The 20,701-nt window shown below is 52.2% G+C and overlaps 1 protein-coding gene across 2 annotated transcripts in view; it reads right to left on the bottom strand.

The window, feature by feature from the left end:
• pdcd11 (programmed cell death 11) overlaps window positions 1–20,701 on the bottom strand; it is a 65,131-nt gene that overhangs the window by 4,761 nt on the left and 39,669 nt on the right. The window contains exons 26-34 of one of the 2 annotated variants that reach the window (XM_070876388.1): window positions 19,745–19,922; window positions 18,794–18,850; window positions 17,803–17,925; window positions 14,538–14,660; window positions 13,345–13,522; window positions 11,271–11,378; window positions 10,098–10,247; window positions 6,789–7,036; window positions 469–637 (exon numbers count right to left, since the gene is read on the bottom strand). In XM_070876388.1, coding sequence (XP_070732489.1) covers window positions 469–637; window positions 6,789–7,036; window positions 10,098–10,247; window positions 11,271–11,378; window positions 13,345–13,522; window positions 14,538–14,660; window positions 17,803–17,925; window positions 18,794–18,850; window positions 19,745–19,922 — 1,334 coding nt within the window. Of the gene's footprint in view, window positions 1–468; window positions 638–6,788; window positions 7,037–10,097; window positions 10,251–11,270; window positions 11,379–13,344; window positions 13,523–14,537; window positions 14,661–17,802; window positions 17,926–18,793; window positions 18,851–19,744; window positions 19,923–20,701 lie in introns of both variants that reach the window. The other variant, XM_070876387.1, reaches the window with a different exon arrangement.

The following is a 20,701-nucleotide window of genomic DNA, read 5'->3' on the forward strand; positions in this document are numbered from 1 at the left end:
TGCCACAGGGACCGAGGCGGATGTGAACGATCCGGCGGCTCTCGGTGAGCAAGAGCCAAATGTTGTTGCAGTGTCCAAAAACCAATGGTCAGCTGAAGCCTTGGTCAGCGATGGGCAGACACTCGCTGCCTGAATTCACACACCACGAGTAGCTTGTGGGGGGGGGGGGGGGGGGGGGGGGCACGGGACGGTACCTCAACAGTCAGCATTCTGAGAGGGGGGCGGGGCGGGGGTGAAGAATTGCATTACACCACACCGGCTTGTAAAGTTAGCAGCCTCAGGGTCACACCCAGCCCATGTTGTGTGTGCTACAACTGCCCTGGACTGGAGATCGATCGCCTGTGATGAGGGGTGTAGATAAACGATGGGATGTCCCACCACAGCCGGAGTCTTAGCTTGCAGTATTGCGAGCATCTGCACAAACCCGATTGGAGTTATGCTGGATGTTGGCGATACTCATTTGCTTACCTTGTATTTCTCAGACTTGGTGTAGACACTGGCCAACTGCTGGTAGACTTTCAGAGGCTCACTGTACTGCACAGCACGCTCAAACACTCTCGCCAGCGACTCTTCCGTCCCGTACAGATTCTCCAGGTTCAGCAGCGCAACCCAGATATTCAACTTCTCCTGCTCCTCTCTGCAAAAGGAAGGGGCAGAAAACAGGGCGCAAGAGAGAAAGACGACAGATTTATATAGCGCCTTTCACACCACCGAACGTCTCAAAGCGCTTTACAGACAATGAAGTACTTTTGAAGTTGTAATGTGAGAAAAGTGGCAGCCAATTTGCACACAGCAAGCTCCCACAAACAGCAATGTGATAATGACCCAGATAATCTGTTTTTTTGTTATGTTGATTGAGGGATAAATATTGGCCAGGACACTGGGGATAACTCCCATGTTCTTCTTCAAAATAGTGCCGTGGGATCTTTTACATCCACCAGAGAGAGCAGACGGGCCTCGGTTTAACGTCTCATCCGAAAGATGGCACCTCTGACAGTGCAGCGCTCCCTCAGTACTGCCCCTCTGACAGTGCAGAGCTCCCTCAGTACTGCCCCTTCGACAGTGCGGATCTCCCTCAGTACTGTCCCTCTGAGTGCGGTGCTCCCTCAGTACTGTCCCTCCGACAGTGCGGCGCTCCCTCAGCACTGCCCCTCCGACAGTGCAGCGGAGGCTCCCTCAGTACTGCCCCTCTGACAGTGCAGAGCTCCCTCAGTACTGCCCCTTCGACAGTGCGGATCTCCCTCAGTACTGTCCCTCTGACAGTGCGGTGCTCCCTCAGTACTGTCCCTCCGACAGTGCGGCGCTCCCTCAGCACTGCCCCTCCGACAGTGCAGCACTCCCTCAGGACTTCACTGGAGTGTCAACATAGATTTTTCGTGCTTAAATTCCTGGAGTGGAACTTGAACCCACAACTTTCTGACCCCGAGAGAAAAGTGAGAAATTGAGCAAGAAGAAAAGTGAGCGAACGAGTGCGAAGAGCAAGAGCACGTGCAAGTTAACGAGCAAAGAGAGTTAACTAGCGAGAAAAGGGAGAAAGATGGGGACATTACGCAACGGACTAATTTTGAAGAGCAGGGAATTCCCCCAGAGTTCCCGACCAACGTTCTTTCTCATCCACCAACAACAGATTAGCTGGCCATTTGTCGTTGCTCTCGTATGGGACCTTGCTGTGTGTAAAATGGCTGCTGGGTATGTCCACAGAGATGTGCCGAAGTGCTATATAATTACCAGTGCTACTTTTCCACATGGCAGGCCAATGGGAGAGCCAGGTTAGAGGTGCAGGGTGTGGTGCCCGGGGGAGGGGGGATAGGATCACACCCAGTTCCCCACCATGGCGAGCCGATCTCTCCTGGATTAACCAGAGCTCCCTGCTCTCGAGCACCTCCTGCTGGCGAGCTGCTGTACACCCCCACCCACACTCAGCCGGTGAATGAACGGCACATGACGCGAGGGCTGAGGTGACCCACAGTGCTGGCCACAACCACCTGTACCAGCGGGCGAGGGCTACAGCAACTCTCCCCATTATACACAAGTTTAAAAACATCACCGAGAGTTTCAGTAAGCATCTCCATGCGTTTAATTTTCTTGGTTTTAAATATTAAATGGCTAAACATTTGCATTCGAATAGCGGCGAATTAACTATGAAAACACTTTAAACCAGGGCACTAAAAACAGTAGAGGAAATTACAGGTACAGAGGTGCTGCGGTCATTTTACTGGACCAATAATTCAGGGAATAGGAGTTCAAATCCCAGCAGGGCAGTTTGGGAATTTGAATTAATTAAAAAAAAATCTGGAAGTAAAAATCTGGTCCCAGTAACAGTGACCATGAAGCTGTCAGATTGTCGTAAAAACCCAACTGGTTTACTGAAGTCCTTTCGGGAAGGAAACCTGCCGTCCTTACCCGGTCTGGGCCTATATGTGACTCCAGTCCCACACTAACGTGGTTGACCCTTACCTGTCCTCTGAAGTGTTCTAAGCGAGCCACTCAGTGTCTCAAACCTCTCTGGGCAATAAATGCCTGCGATGCCCACATCCCGAGAATGGATTATTTTACAAGGACAGCAACCTACATGTTCCAATTTTACCCCAGGAGCGAGGGCACAGGAGCCCTGATGAATTACTTCTGCCCATCTCCCTGGGAGTAATCAGGGGCTGCTACAAGCTGCATCACACAGAGCAACAGGACTGGTCCGTGATTCTGCACGCAAGCTGTATCCAGAGTTTACAGAGGATTATTGGATAGACGGCACAGAAACAAGCCATTCGGCCCAACCAATCCACGATGCTCCACTCGAGCCTCATCTAAATCTATCAGCATAACCCTCTATTCCCTTCTCCCTCATATGCTTGTCTAGCTTCCCCTTAAATGCATCTATACTATTCGCTTCAACCACTCCCTGTGGTAGTGAGTGCCACATTCTCACCAGTGTCTGGGTAAAGACATTTCTTCTGAATTCCCTATTGGATTTCTTGGTGACTATCTTATATTGACGGCCTCTAGTTATGCTCTTCCCCACAAGGAGAAACATTCTCTCTGTATCCACTCTATCAAAACTTTTCAGAATTTTAAAGAGCTCTATTAGTTCACCCCTCACAGCCTTCTTTTTTTCAAGAGAAAAGAGACCCAGCCTGTTCATCCTTTTCTGATATGTATACCCTCGCATTTCTGGTATCGTCCTTGTAAATCTTCTCTGCACTTTCTCCAGTGCCTCTATATCCTTTTTATAATATGGTGACCAGAACTGTACGCAGTGATCTAACCAAGGTTCGATACAGGTTTAGCAAAACTTCCCTACTTTTCAATTGTATACCTCTAGAAATAAATCCTCGTGCCTGGGTTTTTTTTAAAAACGGTCTTATCTGTGTCACAACTTTGGGAGTTGTGTATTTGTACGCCGAGATCCCTTTGTTCCTCTACCCCACCGCGACTCGCACCCTCCAAGTAACAAGTGACCTCCCTTATTCTTCCTACCAAAATGTAATATCTCACATTTATTTCTGTTGAACTTCATTTGCCAATTATATGCCCATTCTGCAAGTTTATTAATGTCCTCCTGTAATTTGCTACAATCCTCCAGTTCTTTGAGGTGACGGATATGGGGGAAATGCAGCGGATGTGGTGTACATGGACCTTCAGAAAACCTTCAACAAGGTATTCCACAGGGGTGTGGATTTAGGGGGAGGGTAGAAAACCGGATTAAAACTGGTTAGAAGGGAGGAAGCAGAGATTATGAGTTAAAGGCAGTTTGTGTGTGTTTGGATGTGGGTAGATAATAAGAAATAGGAGCAGGAGGAGGCCATTTGGCCCCTCGAGCCTGCTCCGCCATTTAAAAAGATCATGGCTGATCTGATCATGGACTCAGCTCCAATTCTCAGCCCGCTCCCCATAACACTTTATTCCCTTAATCGTTCAAAAATCTATCTATCTCCGCCTTAAATATAATCAATGACCCAGCCTCCACAGCTCTCTGGGGCAGATAATTCCACAGATTTACAACCCTCAGAGAAGAAATTCCTCCTCATCTCAGTTTTAAATGGTCGGCCTCTTATTCTGAGACTATGTCCCCTAGTTTTAATTTCGCCTATGTGTGGAAATATCCTCTCTGCATCCACCTTGTCGAGCCCCCTCATTATCTTATATGTTTCGATAAGATCATCTCTTTCTTCTGAACTCCAATGAGTATAGGCTCAATCTACTCAACCTACCTTCATAAGTCAACCCCCTCATATCCGGAATGAACCTTGTGAACCTTCTCTGAACAGCCTCCAATGCAAGTATATCCTTCCTTAAATACAGAGACCAAAACTGTACGCAGTACTCCAGGTATGGCCTCACCAATACCCTGTACAGTTGTAGCAGGACTTCTCTGCTTTTATACTGTATCCCCCTTGCAATAAAGGCCAACATTTCATTTGTCTTCCTGATTACTTGCTGTACCTGCACACTAACTTTTTGTGTTTCATGCACAAGGACCCCCAGGTCCCTCTGTACTGCAACACTTTGCAATTTTTCTCCTTTTAAATTATAATTTGCTTTTCTATTTTTTCCCGCCAAAGTGGACAACCTCGCATTTTCCCACATTATACTCCATCTACCAAATGTTTGCCAACTCACTTGGCCTGTCTATATCCCTTTGCAGATTTGTTGTGTCCTCCTCACAATTTGCTTTCCCACCCATCTCTATCATCAGCAAACTTGGCTACATTACACTCGCTCCCTTCATCCATGTCATTAATATAGATTGTAAATAGTTGAGGCCCCAGCACTAATCCCTGCGGCACCCCACTAGTTACTGTTTTACAACTGGAAAATGACCCATTTATCCTGACTCTGTTAGTTCGCCAATCCTCTAGACATGCTAATATATTACCCCCCACCCAGTGAACTTTTATCTTGTGCAGTAACCAAATACACCACATCCACTGGTTCCCCTTTATCCACCCTGCTCGTTACATCCTCAAAGAACTCCAGCAAATTTGTCAAAACATGATTTCCCTTTCATAAAACCATGCTGACTCTGCTTGATTTAATTATGCTTTTCCAAACGTCCTGCTACTGCTTCCTTAATAATGGACTCCAGCATTTTCCCAACGACAGATGCTCGGCTAACTGGTCTATAGTTCCCTGCTTTTTGTCTGCCTCCTTTTTTAAAATAGGGGCATTACATTTGTGGTTTTCCAATCCGCTGGGACTACCCCAGAATCCAGGGAATTTTGGTAGATTACAACCAATGCATCCACTATCTCTACAGCCACTTCTTTTAAAACTCTAGGATGTAAGCCATCGGGTCCAGGGGACTTGTCTACCTTTAGTCGCATTATTTTACCACGTACTATTTCTATAGTGACAGTGATTGTATTATGTTCCTCCCTCCCTATAGCCCCCTTGATTATCCACTATTGGGATATTTTTAGTGCCTTCTACCGTGAAGACCGATTCTAAATATTTGTTCAAGGTCTCTGCCATTTTCCCGTTCCCCATTATTAATTCTCCAGTCCCATCCTCTAGGGGACCAACATTTACTTAGCCACTCTTTTCCTTTTTATGTACCTGTAGAAACTCTTATTATCTGTTTTTATATTTCATGCTAGTTTACTTTCATAATCTATCGTCCCTCTCTATTACTTTTTTAGTCATTCTTTGCTGGCTTTTAAAAGTTTCCCAATCCTCTGGCCTCCCACTAGTCTTGGCCACATTGTATGCCTTTGTTTTCAATTTGATACCATCCCTTATTAGTTTAGTTAGCCACAGATGGTTATCCCTTCTCTTACAGTCTTTCCTTTTCATTGGGATATATTTTTGTCGCGAGTAATGAAATATCTCCCTAAATGTCTGCCAATGCTCATCAACCGTCCCAAACTTTAATCTATTTTCCTAGTCCACTTTAGCCAACTCTGCCTTCATACCTTTGTAGTCTCCTTTATTTAAGCTTAGGACTCTGGTTTGAGATCCAACTTTCTCACTCTCCAACTGAATTTGAAATTCAACCATGTTATGGTCACTCATTCCTAGAGGATCCTTTACTAGGAGATTGTTTATTAATCCTGTCTCATTACACAGTACCAGATCTAAGATAGCCTGCTCCCTGGTTGGTTCCGCAACGTACTGTTCAAGTAAACTATCCCGGATATATTCTATAAACTCTTCCTCAAGGCCACCCTGGCCAATTTGCTTTGTCCATTCAATATGATTGTGGAGGGGGGTGGGGGTTGATTTTAGCAATGGGACAGAGTAGATGGAAACAGAGTTTTCAGTGATTGAAGTCTAGGATGAGGGGCTATTGATACAAGATTAAATCCAAGAGGTTTGTGAGAGGGCAAGATAAATTATTGCTTTTAATTTTAAAAACAGAGGGTGTGATGCTGTGATTACAGGACCAGAGTTAGTGACTGAAGCAGGGAACGTGATAACATAAAGAGGTTGGATGGGCAGATGAAGGAAAGGGGGATAAAGGGATAGGAAATAGGACTGGGATTTGGATACTGCTCGAGTGGAGGGCAATCACGAGCACGGGCTAGATGGGCCGAGCAGCCTGTTTCTGTGTTGCAATTTCTATCGAATTCTGTGTCAGCTGAGGAGAGATTCCAGCCCAGGGGAGAGGTGAAGGTCAGTGTGGAGGGGGGGGGGGGGGCTCTTTCTGACAGCGCCTCTTGGCATAGAGCTTGGGCGAGTGGAAGAATGGAATTCATATTCACCACAAGACCTCCTCCCCTCTAACTCCCGATACCGGGGGTCTGCAGACAGATGCTGCGCTGTCTCTCTCTCGGGTCCAGTCCGGCTCCTACCTGAAGGAGATGGTTTTCTGGGCTCTCTCTGCCACAGCCCGGGCTTTCTCGATCTCGGTGGCGTGCAGGTGGAAGGCCATGTACTGCATCCAGAGAATGGAGCTGTTGGGGGAGCTCAGGACCAGACGGTCAAAGTCGTCTGCTGTCTGCGGCTGCCGACTGGGGTCCATCAGCTGCCGTTCCACCTTTGCCAGCTCCTTCTCCACCTGCTGCTTGCCCGCTGCCTTCGCCCTCCCAGTCACCTTGGGCTGAAACAACAAACATAGACATTCAAACCAAGATGGCATTCCCTGCTTGCCCCTCTCCCTGGCCGGGGTACAGGGCAGGCCCCCATCCGTGGCCACCTGACTTGAGGTGGGTGGGCAGGTTAAGGGCACGTGGTCCTTGCCCCGGGCTGTGAAAGATGCACACTCTCAGCTCCCAACACTTGGAGGATTATTTCGAGGCTGTAAACTGCTAAAACTAGAAAATGCTGGCAACAACCACCAGATGTGAAGAAGGGTCATTGACCTGAAACGTTACCACCACCTTCCTCTCCCCAGACGCTGCCTGACCCGCTGAGCATTTCCTGCAGTTATTCCAGGCTTCAGCATTCACACTCTTTTCCTTTTTGTTTTATCTCAAAAATGATGCTCTGTCCTGGCTCCCCTCCCCCAGTCCAGGCCCCACTCCCCTCCTCTCCCCCAGTCCAGGCACCCCCTTCCCCTCCCCTCCCCCAGTCCAGGCTCCCCCTCCCCTCCCCCAGTCCAGGCACCCCCCTCCCCTCCTCTCCCCCAGTCCAGGCACCCCCTTCCCCTCCCCTCCCCCAGTCCAGGCTCCCCCTCTCCTCCCCCAGTCCAGGCTCCCCCTCTCCTCTCCCAGTCCAGGCTCCCCCTCCCCTCCTCTCCCCCAGTCCAGGCAACCCCTTCCCCTCCTCTCCCCCAGTCCAGGCACCCCCTCCCCTCCCCCAGTCCAGGCTCCCCCTCCCCTCCCCTCCCCCAGTCCAGGCTCCCCCTCCCCTTCCCCAGTCCAGACACCCCCTCCCCTCCTCTCTCCCAGTCCAGGCACCCCCTTCCCCTCCCCTCCCCCAGTCCAGGCTCCCCCTCCCCTCCCCCAGTCCAGGCACCCCCTCCCCTCCCCTCCCCCAGTCCAGACACCCGCTCCCCTCCCCTCCCCCAGTCCAGACACCCATCCCCCAGTCCAGGCCTCCCCTCCCCTAGACCAGGCACCCCCTCCCCTCCCCTCCCAGGGTCCAGGCCCCCTCCCTCCCCCAGTCCAGGCTCCCCTCCCCCAGTCCAGGCCTTCCCTCTCCTAGTCCAGGCACCCCCTTCCCTCCCCTAGTCCAGGCCCCCCCTCCCCATCCCCAGTCCAGGCACCCCCTCCCCATCCCCAGTCCAGGCCCCACCTCCCCTCCCCCAGTCCAGGCACCTTCCCCCAGTCCAGGCCTCCCCTCCCCTCCCCCAGTCCAGGACCCCCCCCCTCCCCTCCCCCAGTCCAGGCTCCCCCTCCCCTCCCCCAGTCCAGGCACCCGCTCCCCTCCCCCAGTCCAGGCCTCCCCTCCCCTCCCCTAGTCCAGGCACCCCCTCCCCTCCCCTCCCCTCCCAGAGTCCAGGCCCCCCCCCTCCCCCAGTCCAGGCTCCCCTCCCCCTGTCCAGGCCTCCCCTCCCCTAGTCCAGGCCCCCCCTCCCCATCCCCAGTCCAGGCCCCCCCTCCCCAGTCCAGGCCCCCCCTCCCCATCCCCAGTCCAGGCCCCCCATCCCCAGTCCAGGCCCCCCCTCCCCATCCCCAGTCCCCCCCCCCCTCCCCATCCCCAGTCCAGGCCCCCCCTCCCCATCCCCAGTCCAGGCCCTCCCTCCCCATCCCCAGTCCAGGCCCTCCCTCCCCATCCCCAGTCCAGGCCCCCCCTCCCCATCCCCAGTCCAGGCCCCCCCTCCCCATCCCCAGTCCAGGCCCCCCTTCCCCATCCCCAGTCCAGGCCCCCCCTTCCCCATCCCCAGTCCAGGCCCCCCCTTCCCCATCCCCAGTCCAGGCCCCCCATCCCCAGTCCAGGCCCCCCCTCCCCATCCCCAGTCCCCCCCCCCCCCCCATCCCCAGTCCAGGCCCCCCCTCCCCATCCCCAGTCCAGGCCCTCCCTCCCCATCCCCAGTCCAGGCCCTCCCTCCCCATCCCCAGTCCAGGCCCCCCCTCCCCATCCCCAGTCCAGGCCCCCCCTCCCCATCCCCAGTCCAGGCCCCCCTTCCCCATCCCCAGTCCAGGCCCCCCCTCCCCATCCCCAGTCCAGGCCACCCCTCCCCTCCCCCAGTCCAGGCCCCCCCTCCCCATCCCCAGTCCAGGCCCCCCATCCCCAGTCCAGGCCCCCCCCTCCCCATCCCCAGTCCCCCCCCCCTCCCCATCCCCAGTCCAGGCCCCCCCTCCCCATCCCCAGTCCAGGCCCTCCCTCCCCATCCCCAGTCCAGGCCCTCCCTCCCCATCCCCAGTCCAGGCCCCCCCTCCCCATCCCCAGTCCAGGCCCCCCCTCCCCATCCCCAGTCCAGGCCCCCCTTCCCCATCCCCAGTCCAGGCCCCCCCTTCCCCATCCCCAGTCCAGGCCCCCCCTCCCCATCCCCAGTCCAGGCCCCCCCTCCCCATCCCCAGTCCAGGCCCCCCTCCCCATCCCCAGTCCAGGCCCCCCCTCCCCATCCCCAGTCCAGGCCCCCCCTCCCCTCCCCCAGTCCAGACACCCTTCCCCCAGTCCAGGCCTCCCTTCCCCTCCCCTCCCCCAGTCCAGGACTCCCCCTCCCCTCCCCTCCCCCAGTCCAGGCCCTCCCTCCCTCCCCTTGTCCAGGCACCCTCTCCCCTCCCCTCCCCCAGTCCAGGCCCCCCCTCCCCTCCCCCAGTCCAGGCCCACCCCTCCCCCTCTCCAGGCCCACCCCTCCCCTCCCCCAGTCCGCAGCCCCTCCCCCAGTCCAGGCCCACCCCTCCCCCTCTCCAGGCCCACCCCTCCCCTCCCCCAGTCCGCAGCCCATCCCCTACCCTCCCGCTATCTCTCCCCCTGCCCACCGTCCGGCCCCATCTCTTCTCTGTTCCTTCCCTTCAACTCCCCCCTTGCCCATCGCAGCCCCTCTCCTCTGTCCATGTTCCTGTTTGTTTAGTAAATTTATCCACAGAAGGAATTTCTCCGTTAAGCAGAGGACAGCAGCTTCAGTGGAGCGGGCTTCCCCTACCCCCACGTGATTATTTAACTCGAGGCAGACCCCTCTTCACTCAGAGGCTGTCACAGTCTGTGTGCCAATCAGTAAGTACGAACATTCGGAGAACAACTGTTCGAGTGCAACAAGCAGAACTCACTACCTTGCTGTCCCCGCTTTCTTCTTCTTCACTGTCCGAGCTCTCGTCTTGCCGTCTTTTTATCGCAGGCGTGATGGTGTTTAAACTCGCGTCCCAAGCAAAGCCACTGGACACCTGCAGCCTGGGGACTTCGGCCTTGATGGGCTTCGGCCTCTGCTGTTGGAAGAAGTGATGGGGAGGAACGAGTGGCTGTTAGTTGCTCACTGGCAATAAGAAAAGGCGCAAAAGCTTCTTAGTGATGACTAATAGAATAGAGCCAGACAGACAAGAGGGCACCAGGTTTGGTACTCAGTCTGTGGGAGGCAGACTGAGCGATGTAACTGGCCTCTGCCTTGCAATAGGGAGTGGGAACACAGCCAGGCTTCCTGTTCTGATTGATGTCCAGTGAGTACATTGTCTGTGAGGGACATCACACACAGGCCCCATTCCGTCTGACACTCCGACTTCACACATGAAGAACGGTCACTCGGGGCATGGTGACAGCTGTGTCTCAGTGGGCAGCACTCTCGTCTCAGAGTCAGAAGGTCGTGGGTTCAAGTCCCACTCCAGATACTGGAGCACAGAATCCAGGCTGGCACTCCGGTGCAGTACTGAGGGGGCGCTGCACTGTCGGAGGGGCAGTACTGAGAGAGCGCCGCACTGTCTGAGGTGCCGTCTTTCGGATGAGACGTTAAACCAAGGCCCCGTCTGCTCTCTCAGCTGGACGTAAAAGATTCCATGGCACTATTTCGAAGAAGAGCAGGGGAGTTATCCCCGGTGACCTGGGGCCAATATTTATCCTTTAACAGCATAACTGAATGATTATCTGGTCATTATCACATTGCTGCCTGTGGGAGCTTACTGTGCGCAAATTGGCTGCTGCGTTTCCTACATTGCAACAGTGACTACACTCCAAAAGTAGTTAACCTGGCTGTAAAGCACTCCGGGGACTGTAAAAGGCGCTATGTAAATGCAAGGGCAGCTACCACTGGAGCAGCGATACCAGAGAGAGGCAGCACCTACAGGATAGGCAGGGAGACGGCGAGCGGGGAATCAATCCAAGGGAACAGAATGCAAGGGCTGTCACATGGTCAGGAACCGATAGGACCCGAGTGTTCCGGGCCCCAAGACTGAGCCCCAGGGAAATTAAACTCTGTTCAGCCTGGCGCAAGGGTGATAAAACCTGGTGACACTCACCTCGACATCACTGTCGCTCTCCTCCTCGCGGCAGTATACCTCGACTCCGCTGTCGCTCTCCTCCGAATTCTTCAGTTTCTTCCTTATTTTCATTTTTTTGGAGGACAGCTAATGGGAGACAAAGCACTAGTGAATCAAATATTTATATAAGCTAATCAGGCAGCGAAATCACCCAGAATGACAGGCCACAGGGAGAGAGCTGGAATGGAATTGAGGGAACAGCCAGAATCGATCAGCCTGTCTTCCCACCTACTCGTCATATCCCCCAACCCCACCTTCTCCCCATATCCCCAACCCCACCTACCCACCTTCTCCCCAACCCCACCTACCCACCTTCTCCCCATATCCCCCAACCCCACATTCTCCCCATATCCCCAACTTCTCCCCATATCCCCAACCCCACCTTCTTCCCATATCCCCAACCCCACCTACCCACCTTCTCCCCATATCCCCAACCCCACCTTCTCCCCATATCCCCAACCCCACCTACCCACCTTCTCCCCAACCCCACCTACCCACCTTCTCCCCATATCCCCAACCCTACCTACCCACCTTCTCCCCATATCCCCAACCCCACCTTCTCCCCATATCCCCAACCCCACCTACCCACCTTCTCCCCATATCCCACCTACTCACCTCCTCATGTCCCCAAATCCCACCTTCGCCCCCATATCCCTAAACACCACCTTCTCCCCATATCCCCTAACCCCACCGACCCACCTTCTCCCGTATCCTCCAACCCATCTCCTGCCAGAAACATTTCCTACTGCCCCTTGACCCCAGTTACATTGTCACTTCAATTTTGTTTCCCGGATAATTTATTCCACAACTCGATTCCTCTTTGGCTGAAACAGTTCCCCGACTTCCCTTCTCAACCCCCTCATCTTTAACTAGTACCTCTGGGACCAGTTGGTCACAATGACCATGGTTATGTGTCTATCAGATGATCTGAAACCAATGACCTGTCCTTTGCTGGACTGCCCGACCCGGGGATTAACACTTACCCAACCTTGCAGTAACCAGCTCCCTGAAACATGGGGATCTCACTATAAATGTTTATTTATAATGGAATGGAAATATGGAGCAGAAAGGATGTGACCAACGTATCAAGTACACTTAACTCAACGATGAATGAAGTCAGTCATGGGTTAATTACCTCTTAAGAAAGAGTGTTTGGAAAATGAGAATCTCTGGATTGGCAGATTCAGATCGCACTTGCTGCACAATCCCGACAGGGATCCCAACTCTTAGCGAGCCTGGGCAAAGTGTCAACAGGAGACATCACCAACAAGTCAGAAGAAGATAAGAATTAGGACCAAGAGTTGGCCATTCGGCCTCTCGAGCCTGCTCCGCCATTCAATAAGGTCATCAACCTCAACTCCATTTTCCCTCCATAACCCTTGATTCCCCTAAACTCTAAAAATCTATCGATCTCAGTCTTGAATATACTCAAAGACTCAGCATCCACAGCCATCCGGTGCAGAGAATTCCAAAGATTCACAACCCTCCGAGTGAAGAAATTACTCCTCATCTCTGTCTGAAATGGTCGACCCCTTATCCTGAGGCTATGCCCCTGAGTTCTGACCCCGTCCTCCTGCAACATCCACACACACACTTCCAGTACGAGTCACTGGATAGTGGTGAGAAGCTTGGGCCCCAGGGTGAATCCCAGCCACCACCCGCACCCCCCTCAACCCAGAAATGCTGAGACCAACTAGGCCACCCCCAGCTCGCTTGGCACAGAGCATGGCTGAGATCTCAGCCCCTCCTGATTGCATGATGGAGCCACCCGCTGGGTTAACCCACGGTCAGTGTGGGAGGAGGGCGAAGGGGAGTCCCTCATTGTCGCTGGGTCAGAATCCTGGAACTTCCTCCCTAACAGCACTGTTGGAACACCTTCACCACATGGACTGCAGCGGTTCAAGGCGGCTCACCCCCACCTTCTCAAGGGCAATTAGAGCGGGGACAATAAATGCTGGCCATGCCAACAACGTTCACATCCGGTGAATGACTTCAACTAGGAAAAAATAAAGACACGCAACTGGTGAAGGATTGAGCATCGAGCTTCACCCACCTGCTCGCTCTCCGAATCTCCCCGCTTGCGTTTGCTGGGTTTGGTGACCGCTCCCTTGGCCTCACTCAGCTCCTTGGTCTCCTTGGGCAACAGGCCGAGTGACTCTGGGAGCACATCTGGTTTCCCAGTGTCCCGCGGGAGGAGGGAAAGCTCCACCTGGCCCTCCTCGTTATTCACACTGCAAAGGAATTGAAAACATAGAACTGTTCACCTCACAGGCAGCAAAACCTACCAACGCACAGCAGGTCTCGCGCCAGGCAAGGAAAGCAATGGCACGAAGCTTTCTCGGTTTCTTAATGGGCCTTGGAGAGGGTGCAGGGGAGATTTACTCGAATGGTACCAGGGATGGGGGACTTCAGTTACGTGGAGAGACTGGAGAAGCTGGGGTTGTTCTCCTTGGGGCAGAGAAAATCAAGGGGAGAGTCAAGGGGTTTTGATAGAGTAAATAAGGAGAAACTGTTTCCAGTGGCAGGAGGGTCAGTAACCAGAGGACACAGATTTAAGGTAATTGGGGGGGTGGGGAAGATTTGGATTAATTTTATAAGCAGCGAGTTGTTGTGATCTGGAACGTGCTGCCTGAAAGGGCGATGGGAGCAGATTCAATCGTAACTTTCAAAAAGGGAATTAAATAACTACTTGAATGGAAACATTTGCAGGGCTACGAGGAAAGAGCAGGGGGAGTGGGACTGATTGGATTGTTCTTTCACAGAGCCGGCACAGGCATGATGGGCTGAATGGCCTCTTTCTGCCCAATATAATTATATGGCCCTCTTTGTTCTCCTCGCTCCTGCAGCAAAGGAGGGACTTGTTTCATGGGCAGTGGTCGCTTTTGGCCGCACTGACCAAACGGTCACCCTTCGGGGGCAAGGCCAGACAGCGAGTGTTGGCAGTCCCTCCAACTGTGGAGCCCTGCCCTCCCCCACCCCCCTTCAGGAGCCACTGGTCGATGCCATGTCACAGACAGCACCTTCACCACTGCCCAGGGCGAGATAAACTAACTCAGCACAGAGCGAGCATCAAGCCTGGGATCTTGCTGATCCATACGGATCAAATCTAGCTACCCATCAATGGGGGTGGAGGGGGCCTCAGAAATCTAACACAAAACAAAGTCGAGCCGTCGCCCCTCCCAATGCCAATGAACACGCTGCCTCTCTCCCGCTCTGCCCCACCCCCCACTCCCAGTCACTTCCTACCTCAGTACTTTGACAGTCACCAGCTTGCCTTTCGGGAGGTTTCTCATGTACAGATCGTGGTCCTTGACAAAGTAGTCAGTGAGGTGCTGGTACTGGACACGGCCCGACACCGAGGCAGAGAGGCTGAAACACACAGATCACACGCTGAAACACTCCCACTCCCCATTTCCGCACCCAAACACAGAGAGGCTCAGGGGATGGCCCTTTTAACCGGCTCCCCCCCCCCCACCCCACGGAACAGGCAAGCCCCAGAAACCGCAGTCTGCCGAAACAACCACTGCATCCCTTTCTTGCAGAATGGACGAGTAATTAGCAAATAAACCGCAATATAGGCAAGTGCGAGGTCATTCATGTTTGGTCGGAAGAATAAGGAGAAAGTGCTTGGAAAGTAAGCTTCTAGGTGGGGTAGAGAAGCAAAGGGGTCTGGGGGTACAGGTCCACAAATCCCGAAAGGTACCTACACAGATTAGCAAGGTCACAATACAATGCAAACCAAGCACTGGGGTTCATTTCTAGAGGAATAGAATTGAAAAGCAGGTAAATTATATTAAACTTGTATCGAACCTTGGTTAGAGCACACTTGGAGCACTGTGAACAGTTCTGGTCTCCCTATTACAAAAGGGATATAAAGGCACTGGAGAAGGTGCAAAACAGATTCACAAGAATGATACCAGAACTGAGAGGTTATACCCATCAGGAAAGACTGTATAGGCTGGGCTCTTTTGTTTAGAAAATATAGAAACATAGAAAATAGGTGCAGGAGTAGGCCATTCGGCCCTTCGAGCCTGCACCACCATTCAATAAGATCATGACTCATCATCCACCTCAGTACCCCTTTCCTGCTTCCTCTCCATACCCCTTGATCCCTTTAGCCATAAGGGGCATATCTAACTCCCTCTTGAATATATCCAATGAACTGGCATCAACAACTCTCTGCAGTAGGGAATTCCACAGGTTAACAACTCTCTGAGTGAAGAAGTTTCTCCTCATCTCAGTCCTAAATGGCTTACTCCTTATCCTTAGACAGTGTCCCCTGGTTCTGGACTTTCCCAACATCGGGAACATTCTTCCTGTATCTAACCTGTCCAGTCCCGTCAGAATTTTATATGTTTCTATGAGATCCCCTCTCCAGTGAATAAAGGCTAAGTCGATCCAGTCTCTCCTCATATGTCAGTCCAGCCATCCCGGGAATCAGTCTGGTGAACCTTCGCCACACTCTCTCAATAGCAAGAATGTCCGTCCTCAGATTAGGAGACCAAAACTGAACATAATATTCCAGGCCAAGGCCCTGTACAACTGCAGTAAGACCTCCCTGCTCCCATACTCAAATCCCCTAGCTATGAAGGCCAGCATACCATTTGCCGCCTTCACCACCTGCTGTACCTGCATACCCACTTTCAATGACTGATGTACCATGATACCCAGGTCTCGTTGCACCTCCCCTTTTCCAAATCTGCTGCCATTCAGATAATATTCTGCCTTTGTGTTTTTGTCCCTAAAGTGGATAACCTCACATTTATCCACATTATACTGCATCTGCCATGCATTTTCCCACTCACCTAACCCGTCCAAGTCACTCTGCAGCCTTTTAGCGTCTTCCTCACAGCTCTCACCGCTACCCAGTTTAGTGTCATCTGCAAACTTGGATATATTACACTCAATTCCTTCATTCAAATCATTAATGTATATTGTAAATAGGTGGGGTCCCAGCACTGAGCCCTGCGGCACCCCACTAGTCACTGCCTGCCATTCTGAAAAGGACCCGTTCATCCAGACTCTCTGCTTCCTGTCTGCCAACCAGTTCTCTATCCACGTCAGTACATTACCCCCAATACCATGTGCTTTAATTTTGTACACCAATCTCTTGTGTGGAACCTTGTCAAAAGCCTTTTGAAAGTCCAAATACACCACATCCACTGGTTCTCCCTTGTCCACTCTACGAGTTACATCCTCAAAAAATTCCAGAAAATTTGTCAAGTGACTTGGACCGATCCTGTCACTGCTTTCCAAATGCGCTGTTATTTCATCTTTAATAATTGATTCCAACATTTTCCCCACTGCTGATGTCAGGCTAACCGGTCTATAATTACCCATTTTCTCTCTCCCTCTTTTTAAAAAAAGTGGTATTACATTAGCTACCCTCCAATCCATAGGAACTGATCCAGAGTCGATAGACTGTTGGAAAATGATCACCAATGCATCCACTATTTCTAGGGCCACTTCCCCAAGTACTCTGAGATGCAGACCATCAGGCCCTGGGGATTTATCGGCCTTCAATCCCATCAATTTCCCCAACATAATTTCCTGCCTAATAAGGATATCCTTCAGTTCCTCCTTCTCACTAGACCTTTGGTCCCCTAGTACATCTGGAAGGTTATTTGTGTCTTCCCTCATGAAGAGAGAACCAAAGTATTTATTCAACTGGTCTGCCATTTCTTTGTTCCCCATTATAAATTCACCTGAATCTGACTGCAAGGGACCCAAGAAAAGGCTGAGGAGCGATCCAATAGAGGTCTTTAAAATTATGAAGGATAGACGTAGAGAAGATGTTCCCAATTGTGGGGGAGACCAGAACTGAGGGGCATAAATACAAGATCGTCACGAATAGTCTCATCCTCTGTGACAGAGAGAGGAAACAGTCGCTCCCTATTCACGCACAAACCCATGGCTATAATATCTACACATGTAGCACTCTTCCTCCCTTTGCTCAATGCCTTGGCCCATCACCCCTTGCTGGCAAGCCCCCCCCTCCTGTAGTCCGTCACCGGGGCATGCAGTGAAATGGCTCAACTGACTAACCCCCTCCCCTGCTCCCCGCCCCTTGCCAAAGCTTCCATCGGTGGATTCGGCAACAATGTCCTCTTTAGTGCTCCACGGGGCCCAATCAGCCGGCTTTGAAAAAGAAACAACGCCCATGTGCTGGAATTCTGCCTGTTAAAGGGACCGCACCGCCCCCAAAATTACAGGGAACACCGATTGGCTCCCCCTCTCCCGACAGCAACAGGAGTGCAGACTCACACAGAACAACGTGCGTGCGTGTGCACGAGCGAGTGCACGGGGCTGACAGTGATTCAGAACAGGAGTGTGGTATCAGACATCCCTTCAATGCCATAATGGCCCAGAATCGAGAGCCTGGTCCAAGGTATACGGGCTGTCACACCAGCTCACACACACTGCCACACTCCCCATCACTGGCTCGCTGCGGGCCATCACACCAGCTGACGACTGACCTCTCGCACCACCACCACCACCACCGTGTGCTCACCTGACAAAGACTCCGGGCTCCCCGACAGCCTTTATGTAGCCCCTCAGGAGCTGCCCCTTCCGAAGGCACCTGATCGATGCAATCTCCGGGTCACGCACTGAGGACGCACTTTCAGGGCACACCCTGGAAGGAATCACACAGACACATATCAGCCTGGAAGGCAAGCCAAAAACCTCAAACAGCAGCAGCAGCATGACAACTCTCAAACAGGATCTCATCTAAACACAGGCAATAAAGCAGAGACGTGATGTTAAACTTGTATAAAACCTCGATTAGGTCACACTTGGAGCACTGTGAACAGTTCTAGTCGCCACATTATAAAAAGGATAGAGGTGTACTGAAGAGGATGAAAAAGGGATCGAATGATCCCAGAACCGAGAGGTTATAACTAACAGGATAGGCTGGGGCTCTTTTCTCTAGAAAAAAACCCAGAAGGCTGAGGGGTGAGCTGATAGAGGTCTTTAAAATGATTAAAGCGATTATCAAACAAAATTTGACACTGAGCCACATAAGGAGATCTTAGGACAGGTGACCAAAAGCTTGGTCAAAGAGGTAGGTTTTAAAGAACGTCTTAAAAGGAGGAGAGAGAAGTGGAGAGGTTTAGGCAGGGAGTTCCAGAGCTTGGGCCCCAGGCAGCTGAAGGCACGGCCACCAATGGTTGAGAGATTATAACCGGGGATGCTCAAGAAGGCAGAATTAGAGGAGCGCAGACATCTCTGGGGGGGTGGGGGGCGGTTGTGGAGCTGGAGGCGATTACAGCGATTGGGAGGGGCGAGGCCATGGAGGGATTTGAAAACAAGGACAAGAATTTTAAAATTATAACAGCAGTTTCAATTGAAGAGTGCCCCAGATTTACTTTCTCTACCCCACTGAGCATCTTGGGTATTCCTGTTGGGTCCCTACCCCCACCCTCCGAGATGTCCCATCTCAATAGCCCTAATTTACTTATCCAATCATTCCATGTCGCTCTTCTTTATGGAGAAACGCTCACCTCGAGTTCCTGAGGGAAACTCCCAACTGATCCCCATCCTTGGAAATAACACAGCACCTGTAGAACCAGGAAACACAGAGCCGGTGAGACAGAGGCCGGTACAGGAAGCCAAATGCAAACACATTCAGGTCGGAGGCAAATGAGGGAATTGCTGATGACGGACCAGAGATCAGGAGGGCAGGGTTCAGGGGTAGCCACAAAACGGTAACCAGTTGTTGGTCGTGCCACAGGCCGACTGACCCGCTGCCTTTCTCCAACAATCTGTTTTTATTTGGATCAGAATACATTCGTGCGGTTCACTTTAACAACCACTGAGGTCTCCAAATCGGCCAGGAAACCCAGTGCGGCAGTGACATCTGCTGGCAACTCAATAGAACTACAGAACTCGTTCAGGGTGTCCATTCCAGAACAAGGAAAGTGGAACTTGCATTTACATAGTGCCCTTTACGTCCTCTTGGCATCCCAAACTACGTCACAGCTGACGAATTACCCTTCAAGCTAATGTGTGCATGGCAAGCTCCACAAATAGCAACGAGATAATGAACAGATAATCTGTTTTAGTGATATTAATTGAGGGATAAATATTGGCTGGGACACCGGGGAGAACTCCCCTATTTTTCTTCGAAATAATGCCCATGGAATCTTTTACATTCACCCGAGGGGGCAGAGGGGGCCTCGGTTTAATGTCTCATCTGAAAGACGGCACTTGCAACAGTGCAGCACCCTCTCAGTGTCAGGCTGGATTTTTGTGCTCTCGTCTCTGGAGTGGTACTTGAACCCGCAACCTTCTGACTCAAGAGGCGAGAGTGCTGCCCACTGAGCCACGGCTGATGGGTAATGCAACACTCGCACAGTCTAGCAGTGCAGTAACGGGTATGTATAGCAGATGGTGCAGGCTGGCCTTGCAGTGAGAGTGCTGCCTGTTCCACACTGCGCCGCTCCGATACAGACCTGACGACGCGGCCCAGGGCAAACCCCTCCAGCGGCGACTCACGGTACGAATCCGCAAGGTCACACAGGCCCACTCGGCCGCTCTTTCCGAAGGGGAGCCAGACGATGACCCCAACCTGTGGCGTGACCTTTTTGATAGTGCCCAGAGTTGTCGAACCTTCATCCAGTGAGCATACACCTTGGGAGCGAGAATGTGCCAGTTAGATCGTTTAATAAAGTACAAGTATTGTAACAGAATTGCAGCAAGTCGTGTCCCAAAATAATCCAGCGAGTGTTTTCAAACTGCCTCTTTTCTCAGCAGGGACTGGCCTGCTCACAGAGGCGGCTCAGGACCCAGCGAAGGTTTCAGAGTTCACACACAAGCTCAAAGCTCACCGCAAGGTTTGGTTTCTGCCGGCTCGACTGGCCAGAGTACGTCATTGCCAAACCCCAAACTGACCTGCCCGCACATACCCTCCGCCCCCAGAACCCCACCTGCTCATACCCCTGCCCCTTGGGTCCGAGTTGTCCTTTGCGGACTCCTAGTCCCTCACCATATACGGACTTCAGAACCCCTCAATGTTCTGTCTGGGCCCCAGCCCTGCCGCTCCCTCCTGCCGTGTGTCCCAGCTCACATCCTATGCCTCCAGCCTACATGGTGCTCCTCTCCCTCTGTTCTACCACAGCATTCAGTCAGCATGCCCTGCCCTTGGGGACTTTTACCCGCAAACACCTCCACCATACCAAAAAAATGAAATAAAAAAACAAATGATTTAAATGGGGAAATTACAAAATGTTGAGGTATAGAGGGGCCTGGGGGTCCTTGTGCATGAAACACAAAAAGTTAGTATGCAGGTACAGCAAGTAATCAGGAAGGAAAATTGAATGTTGGCCTTTATTGCAAGGGGATGGAGTATAAAAGCGGACAAGTCCTGCTACAACTGTACAGGGTATTGGTGAGGCCACACCTAGAGTACT

The sequence above is a fragment of the Pristiophorus japonicus genome, chromosome 3, assembly GCF_044704955.1.
Source record: "Pristiophorus japonicus isolate sPriJap1 chromosome 3, sPriJap1.hap1, whole genome shotgun sequence".
Taxonomy (NCBI): Eukaryota; Metazoa; Chordata; class Chondrichthyes; family Pristiophoridae; genus Pristiophorus; species Pristiophorus japonicus.